This window comes from Carassius gibelio, chromosome A15 (assembly GCF_023724105.1).
Source record: "Carassius gibelio isolate Cgi1373 ecotype wild population from Czech Republic chromosome A15, carGib1.2-hapl.c, whole genome shotgun sequence".
Classification (NCBI taxonomy): Eukaryota; Metazoa; Chordata; class Actinopteri; order Cypriniformes; family Cyprinidae; genus Carassius; species Carassius gibelio.
In genome coordinates, this window is record NC_068385.1 from 22651597 (window position 1) to 22669380 (window position 17784).

At 37.9% G+C, this 17784-nt stretch overlaps 1 protein-coding gene across 1 annotated transcript in view; it reads right to left on the bottom strand.

Annotated features, from left to right (window-relative positions):
* LOC128028894 (microtubule-associated tumor suppressor candidate 2-like) overlaps positions 1-17784 on the bottom strand; it is a 41615-nt gene that overhangs the window by 7491 nt on the left and 16340 nt on the right. Inside the window, 6 exon segments of the mRNA XM_052616213.1 lie at positions 765-884; positions 1214-1312; positions 1427-1500; positions 3637-3742; positions 4591-4805; positions 5288-5354. Of these exon segments, the coding sequence (XP_052472173.1) occupies positions 765-884; positions 1214-1312; positions 1427-1500; positions 3637-3742; positions 4591-4805; positions 5288-5354 (681 nt within the window).

The following is a 17784-nucleotide window of genomic DNA, read 5'->3' on the forward strand; positions in this document are numbered from 1 at the left end:
TTAATTCTGCTAATATTACTACTGGAAGCTCACAGATAATTGTAAATAATCATAACTGTAATAATTTATATACATTTCCCTTTAGAGCTAATTTACTACAATAGTAATGCAGGTATGAGAGAGAGATGAAGAGTGTGTAAATTACCGGAGTCTGTGCATCTCTCAACCATGTTTAGCAGCAACGTCTCTACTAATAGCGAAACTGTAAGCTCATCTCATTCAAAAATGCCATTAGTACCTCGCTTTTGAGAAAAAACACATTTTAAGTTGATAATTTATTTTTCTGATAAAATTGTTAGAGCAGCGGTGACACCACATTTCTGTGTGTGTGCATGTTTCCGTGTGAATGTATGTAATACTGTATGTGTGCATGTTTGAGTGGGAGAGACCAGGACAAATAAAACATAATTTTGTGATAAAAACATGGAAATAATTTGTCTTTTTATCTTCTTGTTGTTTGCACGGTCAGTCCCATCGTGGGTTTTTTTATTTTGCTACTGTAGACTGTACAGACTTTTGGAGTAACAAATCATTTGGCAAAGGGATATCAACATGGAACTACTTCAGCTGTGCATTTCCCTGAAAATAATTGCACATCTCACAATGTTCGTTAACCAAACAGAACGCTTCAACAGCCCGAAGTATAAATGTGTATATCTGATAAAGTGAATTTTGTTTATGAGTACAGGAACGTAATCTTCATCGCATCTTTAATATTTAAAGCTATCTTTAACATTTTATTTATGTCTCTCAATTTTATTTACCATTTTTTCCAGCTCTGAAATTTTTAGCTCCTGTTGATGAATCTGCTGATTCTTCATCTCCAGAACCTCTTTAAGACTCTTCATGTCCTCCTCAATATGCTGATACGGAGCAAGAGCATCCTGTACATACGCAAACAAAAAAACGATGCAAACTACTACATATATACATCCCAGAACTATCCATATAATTAACTGAATATACATTTGATTATAATTAAAACTAAAACTAAAATTAACTACAAAGCAGTAAACAAGTGTCCAGAATGTTTCTGTATTGTTTAAAAGCATACCAGGATGTCCAGGGTATACAGTACAGAGCTGGTTATTCACCCACCATCACTCCAGATACGTATAAATCTCTTTCTTTTGTGGACACAGATAATACAATGATTTTTCTTTTAATACCACTGGCCATACACACACTCACAAAATAATATCAAGAAGAGTACCACTATTTGCTCATCCGTGCTTCTGCGCAGTGCTTCTTCGAAGCGTTTGGCCCGGTCTCGTAGAGCACGGTTCTGAAATGTCAAGGTGTCCACCTGATCCTAAACACAGCAGAAACAGAACAGAAACACACACCCTTACACATGCCATTATACATAAAAGGGTCAAAACAATGTACAATGCATGATGGCATTAAAAGTGAGGACACACAGTACCTGCAGTGAGAGCCTGAGATTCTCAAATTCCTCTTCCATTGACTTCTTTTGCTGCTCATGTGCCGTCTTCAGGTCTAAAAACAAATAACCAGTTCATGTTAGTACCGCACTGATGAAAATTTGTGCTGTCAAACAATTAATCAAATACAAAATAAAAGTTAGTTTTTGTTTACAAAATATGTGTGTGTACTGTGTATATTTATTATTAAATACACAAAATACATACATATATACATATATATATATACATATATATATATATATATATATATATATATATATATATATATATATATATATATATATATATATATATATATATATACACACAGGTGCTGGTCATATAATTAAAATATATAATAATAGAATAGAATATATACTTAGAATATGTAAACAACATTTTAATTCTCTTGGATGTGATTAATCGTGATTAATCGTTTGACAGCACTAAATATAATTAACATTTAACAGACAGGGTTTTTTTTTTCAGCTGTCTGTAGTTATGCTGTTAGCAGGGACTTCCACCAGATATCAATAGAGCTCTCATAGTGGTAAATGAGAGCTAAACCTATATGGTATTATATAGCTTTTAGGCTAGGAAACCCTAATAATGATGTTTAGAGCCTTGTTTCCACAACAGGAACTTTACCCAGGAACTAGGGACTAGGCCTGGTACTAGGTGGGTTTTCCACCGCAAGAACCGGGAACTAAATAAAGTTCCAGGTAAAGTAATAAAAATGCCCCTCAGAAAGTCCCTGCTGGTGAGGTAGTACTTTTTCAAAGTTCCGGAACTTTCGAAGGTGGGACTTGGGCGCTAAACATCCTGATTGGTTGAGTTCACGCAGCATTGTGATTTCAACCACCATTTATTCAGATCATTGTCAAAATATTACTGTTATTGTGTCATGAAATGTAATTTTAAAAGTATTTCAGGCGAGAATGTAGATGTTTAAAACAGCGCCTATTTAAAAATGTTTCTCGCTGATTTCGAGATGGTCAGCTCCACGCAATCAGCGGGAGCTTAGTTTTCATGTATCCACTGAGAGCAGCCTCACCTCGGCTAAACCATCTGATATGTGCCGCTGGCTCTGATGTCTCTTTTGTGGTACAACATAAAATATAATTTGTTTTGGGTAAATCTAACAGGTAATCTGTATTAAAAAGGTTCTGTATTAAATGTATCTATATGTTCAACTGAAAATAAAAAAGGCAAATTGATATAATATTTCGTTTTATTGTAATGGTGGCATATATATACAATTCCCTGAATACCGTAATTCCTCAAATAAAAACCGGTAGTCAAATAAACACCGGGCCACAAATAAAGGCCGGTTTTAAATAAAGGCCAGGGAAAATTTGTGCAGAAGAGCCAGATAACGAACGTACACGCCCACTGCCGGAGCGTTTCTCGTTCTCGAGTCAAGAACCAGTTGCATCGGTTTTCGGATCACCAGTACACTGAACCGAGAACCGTTTCTGTCAGACGCTTCCGATTCGTGAACCGTGGAGCTGATGATACTGCACATGCGTGATTCAGCGTGAAGCAGACTGACACACAGAGCATCTGAACCGAACTGATTCTTTTGGTGATTGATTGTGAACTGATTCTGTGCTAATGTTATGATCTCTGTCCACTGAAATGCTATCGCTTTTAATTTAAAACGGGTTATTCAAAACAATTACTTATTAAACAGATGGAATTAGAAATAAAGGCCTGCATCTAATAAAAGTGTGCTTCAAATAAAAGCCTGTTACCTTCTGCAGTTCAGGTAAATAAATGCCCCAGCTTTTATTTGAGGTAAGTACATTTCTGCTGCTATTATTATGTTTAAATGAAAACGAAATGAGGCAGTGGTATTTGATATCCTATTTCATTTTATTGTAAATGTGCAGAGCAGAAAATTGCAGTAGCCAAGACGAGCTGACTGATGTTATCAAGACGCTGCTGTTTGCAGAATTACCGGATTTGCCTGAACTACCGAGGATGCAAGTCCAAAATCAGCCTTTGTATTGAGAAACGCGCACAGACCTACATCACCAGACTATTTTCCCGGTACTTTAGACTTTAGTGTGGGGGGAAAAGTTACTGGTACAAATGTTCTGGTTAATTTCGGTGGAAACGCGGCATAAGTAGGCAGCTCTCTATGTCTTTAGACACAGTTGCTTCAATTTCTGGGAGTGTGATAGATATGTCTGTCAGCAGGACTCACTCTTGACAGTTCTGGTGTGTTCTTCCTGTAAAGTGACCAATGTGGCACCATGTGTCGCTTCCATCTCCATCACGGCCCTCTCATGTTTTTCACTCATTTCCTCGATCTTATATGAAAAACAAAAATGGTTGTCATTTAAAAATATGTATATATATATTTTTTTTTTTACAAGGCACTCGGGAATATTGACTGTTTATTCTGACTGGTCATTTGAAACATTTTACAATTTATATTTGACTGTTGTCTATAAAAAAATACTGTAATACATTGTTTTAATCTTATATCACTCTGTTGGCTCTCTCTTTATTAATACCAAACCAATTTAGATTAGCACTATGTTTCATTTGAGAATTGTGGACAATTTGAATTTTCTTTGTGATCTTCCTCGGTGAACTTAGAAGCTTTTCTACTAAGTTACAAATCTACACTCACACAGATGCCACTGGTGAACCAAGATGGTTGATTGGCTGGTGTTATTTGTGTGTCAAAGTTCACAGAACTTGAATAGGGAATTTTCTTTCTTTTCTTTTTCTTCCCACTGGAAATTGTTCAGGTGAAATTTTTCATTTTTATGATTCCCATTAAAATGACATTTGCATGACAATGGATTTTGGTTGCAAAATTTAATCAAGCAATGGCGACAAAATATGCTATACTTTTTATGCATACACTAGAGTATGCATACAGTGCACATGATGCTAACTTAATAAAGTGTGTTTGTCTGTACACATACTCTGAGCATTTGTGTCAAACCGAAGTATATTTTGGGCTTAAGGGGAGAATGATTAGTGCATCATCAGACTACAAAGACATGTAACCACCTTCTGGGCTTTCTTAACCCTCATACGCCTTCATACCTTAAAGTCCTTTGTTTACAGTGCTAAAATAAATGACTCTTCCAAGGTGTGTCAATGATAATCTTGGCCTTTATACCCTGTTATTTCCTCATCTCACCTGTTCCTGGTGCTGGGAACGCAGCTGCACCAGGTGGCTGTTCTGCTGTTGCTGGAGTCGCTGTATCTCAGAGGTGCAATCCTCTACCAGTCTCTGCTGTAGGGCCTTGAGCTCCTGCTGTTGCTCCTCTTGTAGTCCTTTCAGCTCCCGCTCAAAACTCTGCTCCAGTTGGGCCTTCTCACCCTGCAGACACTCCCACCGCTGAACACTGACCACTAGAGATACAAATAATTTGCTAAAGTCAGTGAAAGTTCCTGTTTAACCTTCAAAAAATGTTGATGTTGATAAATTTGCAACCCTGTCACTTTTAATCTTGGTAATTATTCTGGTGAACAAATTAAATAAAACATGAGCCGTTTTATTTTCTATTCATTAAATACGGGGTTTGTAAATAGCAAATTTGCACTTTAAAACACATCTTCATTTTTTTATCTTAGCATTCAGAAATCTGATTTGTGTGATTTTTTATTTTATAGCAAAAAAAATAATAAATGATAATCAAAATGTCACTTGATTAAAAAAAAAAAAAAAAAAGGAACAGAAAAAGAAAAAGGAAAATAGATTCAGATTTAGCATATATAAATCTATCACTTAGGTTGCCAATTATAACACCAAATACTGGTTTGATAAACTAACATTTCCCATTTATTACAGTTTTTTTTTTTTTTTTTTTACCTCAGAGCCAGAGCAGACTTACCCACATCATCTCTGATCCTGGCTAACTGCAGGGACAACTCTCTCTCCTTCACGGCAGCATTCTCACTCTGCAAAATACACACAGAACCTGCAAGCTCACATGAGTGTAAGGGACAATTACGGAGAGGAATGGATTTAAAGATGTGCTCAAAGCATTGTCTAATTAGTTATCTAGTAATAATGAACAATTTAGTAATAAATTGACATGTATGAATGAATGAATCTGAGGAAAACAGATCTTGTGCATGCCTGTTTATGGATACAATTTTTAATAAAAAATACAAGTAATTTATCATTTTAAAATAAAATTAAAAAACATTATTTGCAAGCAATCATTTAAAGTGCAAGAGACAATTAAATTATAGTAGAGTAAGATAAAACACATTTAGTAAAAGTGTTTGACACACACATAAGAGAGAGAAGCGCTTTCCTCTCCTTGAACAACCTGTAAACAACATTTTCTTTTACCCTAACACTAAAAAATTATTGTGCATTAGCCAGGATGCATGAGCCATTTACTTCAGCATAATAATCTATTCTTCATATTGTAAAACTTTTAATTTAAGAAGATGCACAAAACTGACCTTCTACAGACAGAAAAAAAATGCTATATTTATCCTCAAGAGGTGGGCAGCATGGCCAATTTTTTTATTTATTGCAATGATGTATATCAAAATAGAGCTATTTTTAATTTATTTGATCTTTATTATTCAAAAATAATCACACCAATGCAAATAAACAATAATATAGGACTAATGCAATTTAAGAAAGATATAGATGAAATTTTATATTTTATGAAAAAAGATTATCATAAACATCCTTAATGTTATTCATGTACAGTAGTCTAACAGCATTTCAGTAAGAAATAAAATATTGATTAAATGTAAAATAAAACTGCAGTTTCTACACTATGAATTAAATTAGATAATTGTTAAAGCTGCTTAAGTAATTCAGTCAAGAGCAGTGAGTTTTCTCTGTCTTATCGTTAGATTACAATTAAGGATATAAACAGCAGTAGGTATGTTAAGCTACTGTCACTTCGAAATGCATACATGGATCCAACATATTGATACATAATTATTTATTTTATGTTTACTTAAGACACAACTGACTGTGTTTGTGTGTATACCATAAAGCATATCTACCCTTTATTATTTCACTGCCTTTTTTTTTATCGCATCAACTTGTCAAAACTTTAACAGTCCTGTGGAACAATCCAGTGCAAGAGGACGGCTCAAGTGTTTTCACAGTCAACAATGAAGATTAGCACCTAAAAATGTGGATATTTGGCTGTTAAAGGGGCTCTATGTAGAATTCAGAAACTCTTGTTATTAGCGAGTGGCCAGTGGCCATCTTGTTATTAGCGAGTGGCCAGTGGCCATTAAATGAACTGCAGCCAGCAACTTACTGCTTGTGCTCGTGCACACACTCCATAGTCATGCAAGCGAGTGATGATGTCAGTGAGTCATGTTTACTCACTGTTTTGGCCATGTCAACAGATGAGGACCATTACATTTATGAAAGCTAATATCTGATCATATATATTTTAGTACATACTAAACCAGAACCCAGAACCAGTTTCTTTCATTGTTTTTTTTTTTTTTTTTTTTTTTTTTTTAGTTGGATTCAACCATGAGCGAATTAAGTCTCCATCTATGGATCCAAAAGGATGTCATTTGATTCACTTGCATCCAGCCAAAAACTGTGATAGGCTATAGTTCAACACAGGTAAAGAAAGTTACTCTATTATCTGAGAATAAAATGACCTAATTGAGTATTTTAAGCATTTTTAATACAAAGTAATTGTCTACAAAAGACATCCGATTTATTATTATTTTTTTGTCCAGCAAATGAGAAAATACTCAAAAGTAATTAAATACATATTATTAAATACAGTATTTAAAAATTAAATACAGTATTTTAATTAAAATGCTGCCCACCTCTGGCTAGGAACAGCCTTCCAAAGAGACATACAGTATTCTTACATACACATCACAAATGCATTATGCAAGATTTGACAAGTATGGGGAAAATAAATGGAACAACACACAATGTGATTCTATGTATTCGATAAACATTTTTTAGACTGCATAGGCAATTTGCAGTTTTTATTGTCCATGAAATCAGGCAGTGGTGGAGCCACTCAACCAAAATCACTCTGTAGCTGGCAAAGAAGATTTTTACAAAAATGTTTGGTAAATAAGTAATTAACAGACAGTTACAGTACAGATATGGTACAGTTATGTTAGAAGGGAATTTATAGTATTCTTAATATTTTGCCAGTCCCCAAACTCATTCCCTCAATTGGCAAATACTACCTTCCAATTCACAGCTTATAAGGACTGCAAGCCCCCTGCAGTATACTTGCATCAAACATGATCAAATACTATACCATTTGTTCCTCAAGCCTTAAAATAAACCATGGCACAGGCCTTAATCAGCACTTATTGTGCACAAATTAAGTAACACAAATTTACTCCACAGTGACATAAACAACCATATCTATACCGGGCATGTTTAATGATGCCACAACACAATTAAATGTTTATGATCCATACTTGAATCAATGTTAGCAAATGATACAGCATGAGTCATCATTTTGACATCCTACACTAATTCAGCTCCAAATGCCAGCTGAGATCCCACAGCATGATCTGCTGTTTTAAAACACCTATACAGACAGTGAATGCCCCTGTGAAAAGTACTATGGTAGTACCATACTACTTCTATTGTACTGAAATCTATGTTCCACTGTATTCACAAAGTACTTCAAAAGTATACCATGGTACATGTAAAAAAAAAAAAAAAAAGGTAGCATGGTACGCCCCATATATATATTTAAAATAAAGTTTGTAATTTGTGCATTAAATGGAATGGCTAACATAGCAACTATTGTCTGCTTTTTACAAATCAAATTAATAATAATAATAATAATAATAATAATAATAATAATAATAATAATAATAATAATACATTTTATTTGTAATGCACTTTACATTTGGACAATCTCAAAGTGCTACAGAGGATCTAAAAATCAAAGTAATTCAATATAAAAAGAAAACAGAACAACATAAACCTATAAAAACGTTCATTGAAAAGCTTTTATAAAAATAAATGTTTTTAGGTTGCGTTTAAAAGCATCAGTAGTCTGTGGGGCCCTTAGGTAGTCCGGGAGGGAATTCCACAGCCTCGGAGCAGCCGATGAAAAGGCCCTATCACCCATGCTGCAAAGTTTTGTTCTGGGAATTTGGAGGATGTTTGAGTTTGCAGAACGAAGAGCGCGTGCAGAGTGTGAAAAGGTCGGGTGGGTGAGAAGTTCCTGCAGGTAGAGGGGGGCATGTCCGTGAATACACTGATGGGTGAGGAGGGAAACTTTATACTCAATTCTCAGTGTGACAGGGAGCCAGTGAAGAGATTTCAGGATGGGGGTGATGTGTTCATGCTTGGGCACCCTCATCAGGATTCTGGCAGCGCTATTTTGGATGTATTGAAGTCTCTGGATGCTTTTGCCAGAGATCCCGATGAGGAGTGCATTACAGTAGTCCAGCCTGGAAGAAACAAAGGCATGGACGAGCTTCTCTGCATCCTCCATGCTGAGTGTTGGACGGAGTTTGGCAATGTTCTTGAGATGGAAGAATGAGGTCTTGCATAGGTGTTTAATGTGGGTGTCAAAGGTGAGATGAGGATCCATTTTGACACCTAAATTACTGACCGATGTGGAAAGGGAGATATTTTGGCCGGAAAAAGTGATGCTGGTGATGGTTGAAGTGCGAAGTTGATGTGGTGTACCAATTAAGATGGCATCAGTTTTAGAGCAATTTAACTGAAGGAAATTGAGCTTCATCCACATCTCTATCTCCTCCAGGCAGGTGGTCAGTGTGGATGTTGGTAGGGGAGCAGAGAAAGTGGAGGTTGTACTTAAATACAGCTGTGTATCTTCAGCATAACAATGACAAGGGGGAGCATGTAAATGGAGAAAAGTGTGGGACCCAGCACAGGCCCCTGAGGAACCCCACAGGTGACATTATGAGTGAGTGATTTGGCTTTGCCCAGGGCAACGTACTCAGTTCTGCCAGTCAGATATGAAATGAACCAGTCATAAAAATTTTCTGAAAGTCCAATGGTCTATTTCCGGTGGTGTAAGAGAATGTTGTGGTCTACTGTGTCAAAAGCAGCTGTTAGATCTAGCAGGATAAGTAGTGATGGGGAACCAGAATCTGCTGCCATCAGAAGGTCATTGGTGATCCTGACCAAGGCTGTTTCAGTGCTATGACCAGGGCGGAAACCCGACTGAAATTTTTCAAACAGGTTATTTTTTTTTAAGGTGAGTATGAAGTTGTACTGCAACTGTTTTTTCCAAAACCTTTGATAGAAATGGTAGGTTTGAAATGGGCCTATAGTTGCAGAGAACTTCAGGGTCCATAGTTGGTTTTTTAAGTAGAGGGTTGATGACAGCGGTTTTTAATGTGGATGGGATATGACCAACCAGAAGGGAGTTGTTTATTATCTTGGTGATGAATGGAGAGACAACAGAGAGGTTGGCCTTCAGCAGAGTGGAAGGGAAGGGATCCAGGGCACAGGTGGCCGGCTTCATCTTTCTGATAACATCCTCCACTTCTTCCTGTGTGACATCAGTGAAAGAGCTGAAGGGCTGGACAATCTTCAATGCTGGATCTTCCGTTGGAGAAGGCAGAGCAGCAGTGGTAGTGAGTTTAGACGGGATATTATTTACTTTTTGTTTGAAAAAGGTAATAAACATATTACACCTCTCCTCAGTGGTCTCAGAGTGGGAGAGTAAGGGGGGTTTGAGAAGGTGGTTTATTGTTGAAAAAAGTTGTTTTGAGTTTCCAGGATTGTTATTGATGATAGTGGAATAATACCGTGACTGCGCTTTTCTCAGAGCTTCTGCATAAGCCCTCTTTTGTTCCCTATATGCCTGTTTGTGAACAGTCAGTCCAGAGGCCTTGAACCGCCGCTCAAGGACACGCCCAGCCGCTTTCATCTTTCGCAGCTCGCAGGTGTACCAAGGTGCTGATCGTGTGAATGAGATGGTCCTCGATATCAGAGGGGCATGGAGGTCCAGGAGACTGCTCAGGAACTGGTTATAAAAATCCACCGAGTCAGCAACGGAAACCAAGTCAGAAAGGCCAATGGAGAGAGAGGAGATATGTTGAAGGTCCTGGACCAGGACATCCGCATTGATGTTTTTCAACTTTCTGTAGTAGATCTGTCTCTTTGGTTTGATGTGAGAGAAAGGAAGGGGCAACTCCATTGCCACAACCTTGTGATCTGAAACTGATAAACACAGAATTTTGCTTAGGGGGCCGATAAATAAGGAGAACAGTCATTGGAAAAGGAGGCTTGCATTTAAATGCTAGACACTCGCATGAAGATGTCGCAGGCAGCGTAATGCGGGACAACTCCAGGTCCTGTCGGTGAATGACAGCTAGGCCACCACCACGGCCGGTGCTGCGAGCTGCCTCCAAGTAACTGTATCCAGGGGAACAGGCTTCATTTAGGGCAGAGAACACCTCTGGCTGATGCCATGTTTCTGTTAAACACATGAAGTCAAGTCTTTTCTCCCTAATGTGTTCTTCAATCAGTACAGATTTATTATTGATGGATTGAGTGTTAAAGAGTTCGAATTTAACCAATGACTGAGGGGTGAATCTCTGAACTGGACACAAAACATTAAAATCCACTCCTCGCAGGCTGGAATATTTGCAGGCGATATTTCAATTGTTGATAGTGAATGGAGCGGCGGCATTCTGATGACGCGTCAAGCATGCGACGGATGACCAGAGAGAAGGAATGCTTGTTGAACCATCCTGTTTGGATGGTTATGGAAGATGAATTTTCGACCAGATCCTCTATGAATATACCGCGGACGGCGAAGGAGTCCAAGTTCTTTAATGATGGGGATATTAAATCCAGGTGTGGTTGCGAGATGTAGTCCACGAAGTTGCGAGCTGGAATAGCGGAGTGCCATTCTGACCGAGAATGTCAGCCAGACAGCGCTAGTTGGCAGACAACACCAGCACAGCAGCAAAAATAGTAGTAGGTAGGTGCCCCTTGCAGTTATAAGCATAGTTTAAAAACACAGTTTAAAAATCACGGGCGATCAGAGTGGAGAAGCGGCGAACACACAGCGCCAGCGTCCTCTCCCTCTTAAAATTGATTTAATAGAAGTTAGAATAGAACAAAAAAGATACAAAAGACACAAATTATATTTTAAAAACGCATATGGACTTTTTTTTTATTAGTGCTGTCTACTAAGCATTGCTATTACTACTGTTCATCTTAAGGATGAGGGATTTAAATAAACCAGTAGCCCAGAGGTTCTGTAACACTGTTTGTAGGCCAACAGACAACATGACACTTCACACCGTATCTTGTTGAGGAGAGGTTAACCCTACAATTCTATGATATTCTGTTCTAATATATTTACATCAAATAAAAAAAAATATATAGAGAGAGACTGCATAACAACATGTTTTAAATACCATTAAGAACAATGGTATTTGGTTAGGACTCTCTAGCAACCACTCAAAACAGTCTAGTGAGCACATAGCAAAATGCTAACAATCAAACAGCAATCCTTTAGAAATCTCCCAGAACACTCAGTGACTGCATAGAAAAATGTAAATAACCTCTCACAACACCTTAGTAACGTCCTGCCAACCACATGGCAATATGCAAACAAGCACTCACAACACCTTAACAACAGCATGGAAACATCATGTAAACCACCTTAAACAGTCTAGTGATCACACAGCAACATGTAAAAAAACAACTACCCAGAAAATTCTAGCACTAACAACCACTCAAACAGAAACTAGCAACACCCTAGCAACCACCCTAAATAATAAGAGGTCACACAATAACCTGCAAAAAACAACCCACAACACCTTAGAAACCAAATAGAATCCAGCCACTAACATTGTCATAGCACATTTTGCAAAAGCAACAATAACACCTTCAAATGTTTTTATTTCCAATTAGCAATGTTATTAATGTCATCTAATATCAAATACAATATGTTTTTATTTAACAGGTCAATAAAAAAATTAAAAAAGTGCAATAAAATATCAGAATTACGAGATCGCAAAGTAACAGTGGTCAGAGTGGGGTGTTTCCCTCACTATACGAGCAGGTGTTTGTCTTCACCGAAAGCACACACACACACACACACACACACACACACACACACACAACCATCATCACAAAGTATATATTTTTATATATACTTACATTTTGTTCAAAAAAAGCATCACTGATTCTACTTTAGCAAACAAGTCACAGAGCAAGAAAGCAACATCACACACACTCACACACTATTCCTGCTATTGTTTTACCGTAGTATCCAAACAGCATGTAGGGAGGAGATACAGAGAAAGATTACAGCAACTCAGGTTCATGCTAGGGTAGCTTCATAAAAACCTGTCTGGGGAATACCATACGCACACCACATGAGATGAGAGAAATGAAGAGAAAGGGAGGGAGTGGAGGAAAGACGAACAGGCAGAGTGAGGGAGAATGTGAGCGAAAAAGAAAAAGAAAAATTGCTCAACAACCAGCCTTACCTCATCCTGTGTTTAACAGCCTGACTAGTGCAACAACGAGTACCGTGAGTCTGCAATTCTACATATGTTCTTCAGACAACCCCCAAGCGTCTCTCCCTCTCTCCCTCACATACACATACACACACACACACTCAAGGATGTTGGGAGGAGGAGGGGTAAATGATGAAGAGATCAAGGAGGATGAGATCAATAAAGAACAAAATAACACGTGTGCATTGTCTGACACCAAAGTCTACTAGGAATGAACATGCATTTTAATAAGCTTCCAATCAGATGAAATAAATAATTCCAGACGAAATAGGATTAAGAATTTGTTCTATATTACAGTTGTAACACAAAACACTTGTTAATTGACTTGATTATGATCTTGACATTTGCGCTTTTACAGAATGTGAAACGTCACACCACATTGAGTTCTGGGAAGCTGCTTTGTTTATCCACCATACTGAGAGGACCACGCTGCCTCTCCGCTATTCATGGCAGTAATTAGATTTTCTGTCTTGATTGTGGAAAATTTCTCCATTGTTTATCATTCATGCTGCATTGAGAATTGCAATAGTAAATCTGATCGTCCTTCTGAGAGGTTTTTTTGTGCCTTTTCTATGTCTAAAAACCCCAAGGGAAGCAGGTTGCGGAAATGACTAGAAGACGCAGATAGTGAATTTATTAATAATGTCACCGATTAAACTCACTGCATGTCACTCAATAAAGTAATCATATTGATAAATTGAAAGGTTAGATTTGGTTTCGTTTGACAATTAACATCACCTTCACGAGTGTTCTGCAAACACATACGAGCGTCATCACTGTGTCTGCCATGCCACTCTGTTCACCTTTCGGGCTTGAACTGATGGTAAAACTAAGGACATTATAAACTGTCTTTACATTTATTTTAAAAGCTCATGATTATGGAAAGGGGCATTACATTTCTGATGAGTGCTTGTGGTGTCTGGCCAGTCTCAATGCACTGGATCAGTTGGCCAGTCAGAGCAGACTGTCCTTGTCGGAAGGAGGACCTTTGTAAAAAAACAATATGTCTGAGAAAAGCGGGGCATAGAGGCCATACAACAATGTAGAGTATTTTAAAAATAATTAAAGCATGTCAACATATTCTGTTACATTAAATACACAAAATAATGATCTTTAAAAAAATATATGACCCCTTTAAGGTGTAATTAAACAAGTTGCATTAATATTCTGGCCTCATTTGCATATCTTTTAGCGCATTGCTTACTACATTAAACTAGCATTTTAAAATGCTCATTTTAGATGTTGTTTGTTGAAATTTAATTTCAATTTCAATTTTACTTTCAAAAAGCATCCATTTAAAAATGGATGGCACATCACATGTCCCACAAGAGAGTAATATATTGGAACACTGTTACGCCACAATAAAGGAAGCATATCACTCTGTTCCACGAGCAGCTTTGGGACGTTCTGATCACTGTCTGGTTCATCTTATACCAACCTACAGGCAGAAACTCAGCTAAACCCGTATTAAGGACTGTAAAAAGATGGACTAATTAAGGAGAGCAGGATTTACAATCTTGTTTTGACCTCACTGTTTGGAGTGTTTTTGAAGCTGCGCGCCAGATCTTCCGGAAGCAGAAAAGGAAAAAAAGCACCAGGCCCAGATTGTGTTACACCAGCCTGTCTTAAATTCTGTGCTGACCAGCTGGCCCCATCTTCACACAGATCTTCAAGAGATCACTGGAGCTGTGTGATGTCCCTTCATGCTTCAAAAGCTCCTCCATCATTCCCATCCCAAAGAAATCCAAAATTACAGGACTGTGGATTTATAACGGATTTCTAGCCAGGTATCCTGATTCAACAAAAGGTCTTGGAAATGTTTACACATCCTCCTTCAAGTTAACACATCCTACAGCCCAAAAAAGTAAATGCAAAGTAGATTCAAGGTGAGATAAATGTGACATGATTAATGGGAAACTCAGATTGTGATCAGTAAAGTCAGCTGTAAAGTTGTACAGAATTTAACTGAGCAAAAAAGGATTAAGGCCTGTGGCTTTAACATCTGTAGTCATTAAGTCATTTGAAAAACTGGTTCTGGCCCACCTGAAGGACATCACTGGCCCCTTACTGGATCCTCTTACAGGTCTGTGGACGATGCAGTAAACATTGGACTGCATTATGTTCTGCAACACCTAGACAGACCGGGGACTTATGTGAGGATCCTGTTTGTGGACTTCAGCTCGGCCTTTAACACGATCAATCCCAAACCTCCTCCTGCCCAAACTAACTCAGGTCTCCGTGCCCACCTCCGTCGGTCAGTGGTTCAACAGCTTCCTGACAGACAGACAGCAGCTAGTGAAGATGGGGAAAAACACACACCTGTACAATCAACCCCGGAGCTCCCCAGGGCTGCGTTCTAGCCCCACTGCTCTTCTCCCTGTACTCTAATGATTGCACGTCTAAGGACCCCTCTGTCAAGCTCCTGAAGTTTGCAGACGACACCACACTCATCTGCCTCATTCAGGACAGTGACGAGTCAGCTTACAGACAGGAAGGTAAAGAGCTGGCTGTCTGGTGCACTCTCAATGACCTGGAGCTTAACAAACTCAAAAAACAGCTGATAGTGGACTTCAGGAGAAACTCCCCTGCTCTCCCCCCACTCACTATCATGAACAGCACTGTGACTGCAGTGGAGTCATTCAGGTTCCTGGGCACCACTATCACTCAGGACCTGAAGTGGGACATTCACATAGACTCTATTGTTAATAAGACCCAGTACAGGTTGTACTTCCTTCGCCAGCTGCGGAAGTTTAACCTGCCACAGGAGCTGCTGATACAGTTCTACTCCACCATCATTGAATCCATCCTCTGCACTTCAGTAACTGTCTGGTTCAGCTCAGCTTCTAAATCTGACATCAGAAGACTACAGAGGGTAGTCCGAACTGCTGAGGGAATCATTGGTACAACCCTCCCTTCTATTCAAGGACTGTACTTATCCAGACTGAGCAAAAGGGTCAGTCAAATCATTCTGGAGCCCTCACATCCAGCACACTCCCTCTTTGAACTGTTGCCATCTGGTCGACGCTACAGAGCACTGAACACCAGAACGACCAGACACAGGAACAGTTTCTTCCCTCAAGAAATCCATCTAATGAACAATTGATAATGACTGTGGAACACACTACACTATTTATATTTATATTTATATACACATATACTTATTTATCTAACACACATACTGTGTTAGAGAAGTTTACACTTAAATTTTGCACATAATATGCCTGTACATACATAACTGCTTTTTGTAACATACCTGCCTTACAATTGTCAATTTGTATATTGTCATTCCTGTCCTACTTATTTGTATTTTTTGTATATATATTTTTTCTTTTATTATGTGTTTTTTGTTCTGTCGCTGTCATTCTGTTGCACTGCGGAGCTTCTATCACGAAAACGAATTCCTCGTATGTGTAACATACATGGCAATAAAGCTCATTCTGATTCTGATTCTGATTCAGTCTGGGTGCAGCATTTTGGAAAAGTTGAAGTTGCGCAATTTGAGATTTAGAAATATCGTAATATAAAGAATTGCAGTAATCTAGACTCAATGTAACAAATGCATGAACAGCTATTTCTAGAGATTTTGGAGAGAGAAAGTGTTTAATTTTAAACAGTAAACGAAGCTGATAGAAACTGGTTCCAATATCATAGGAGATTTGTATATCAAATTTTAAATGTTGGTCAATAATAATACCTAGGTTCTGCACCCGTGAGGATCTAAAAACGGATAAACTTTCTAGCTCAGGGCTTGTACACTGAGAGTTCTCATTTGGACAGAAAACAATTACCTCTGCCTTGTCCTCGTTTAAGAAGAGGAAATTTTGGGCTTGCCATAAGTTAACCTTCTCTAAACATTGGAAAAGGGAAGTGATCGCAGTGGAGTTGTTTTTCGCTGCATCAAACTGAACACACATTTTATGTCCAGTCACGTGCGCGATTCACTTTGCGTGTCAAAATGTTTGATCCCCCAGATCTTACTTTACAAATAAGTTTTAATTTGGAAATATTTAATTATATTTTTTTTATATGAAGTACAGCCTACATTTATTTCAGGAAAATTAAATATTTGTCATATGCAATTCAGATGTGTACGTTATTCTTCTATTACATCGTATTGATAGTCATAATTGGTATTATATTGCACAGTTGAACAGGTAAATTAATTTATCAGATACAGAAATTCGACTTAAACAAACAAACATAAACTGTTAGCCTTTTATTCATGCATGTAACTTGAAACAACTGGCCAGAGTTGAGAACCTCTGCACTAGGTTATTCTGGGTGATTGCTTTGTTTTTTTCTACTGTGTGAATGATAAATGTTCAGATTGATTATTGCATGCTGCTTTACTGTTAGGTAGTGATGGGCAAATGCAAGTGAAGCAAGTTACTAACAGAGTCACAGGCTCAAAAGTGTCTAGAACAGCAGAGCAGGGGACAAACACTGAAGGATCGAAACCAGGGGGTGAAATAAGTGCTCTGGCAGAAAATTTATCAATGAAGAAATGGAGAAAGTTTTCACACACTGCCTCACTTCCACACAAGCATCAATTGCAACAGTCGGTGGTGCATTCAAAGCAGAATTAATAACCTTGAACCAAAATTGCATTGCCCCAAAATGGCCTTCTTTTAAATAAGTATTCTACAAATTGTAGATAAGATGTAGGAGCTTAAATTACAAGTAACCTTGTCCCTAATGTGAGAATAATGTGAATATTAAACAGGGACCCTCCAACCAGCATCACATGATCTGATGATTACATCAAGCAGGGGATCAAAAGCTCTGCTTATGTAATAGTTATGGGAAGTCAGGTTCATTTCAAAACAATTATTCAGCAATTTATTGTTATGCCATTTACAACTTTAAATTTAAATTCTGGGTCATC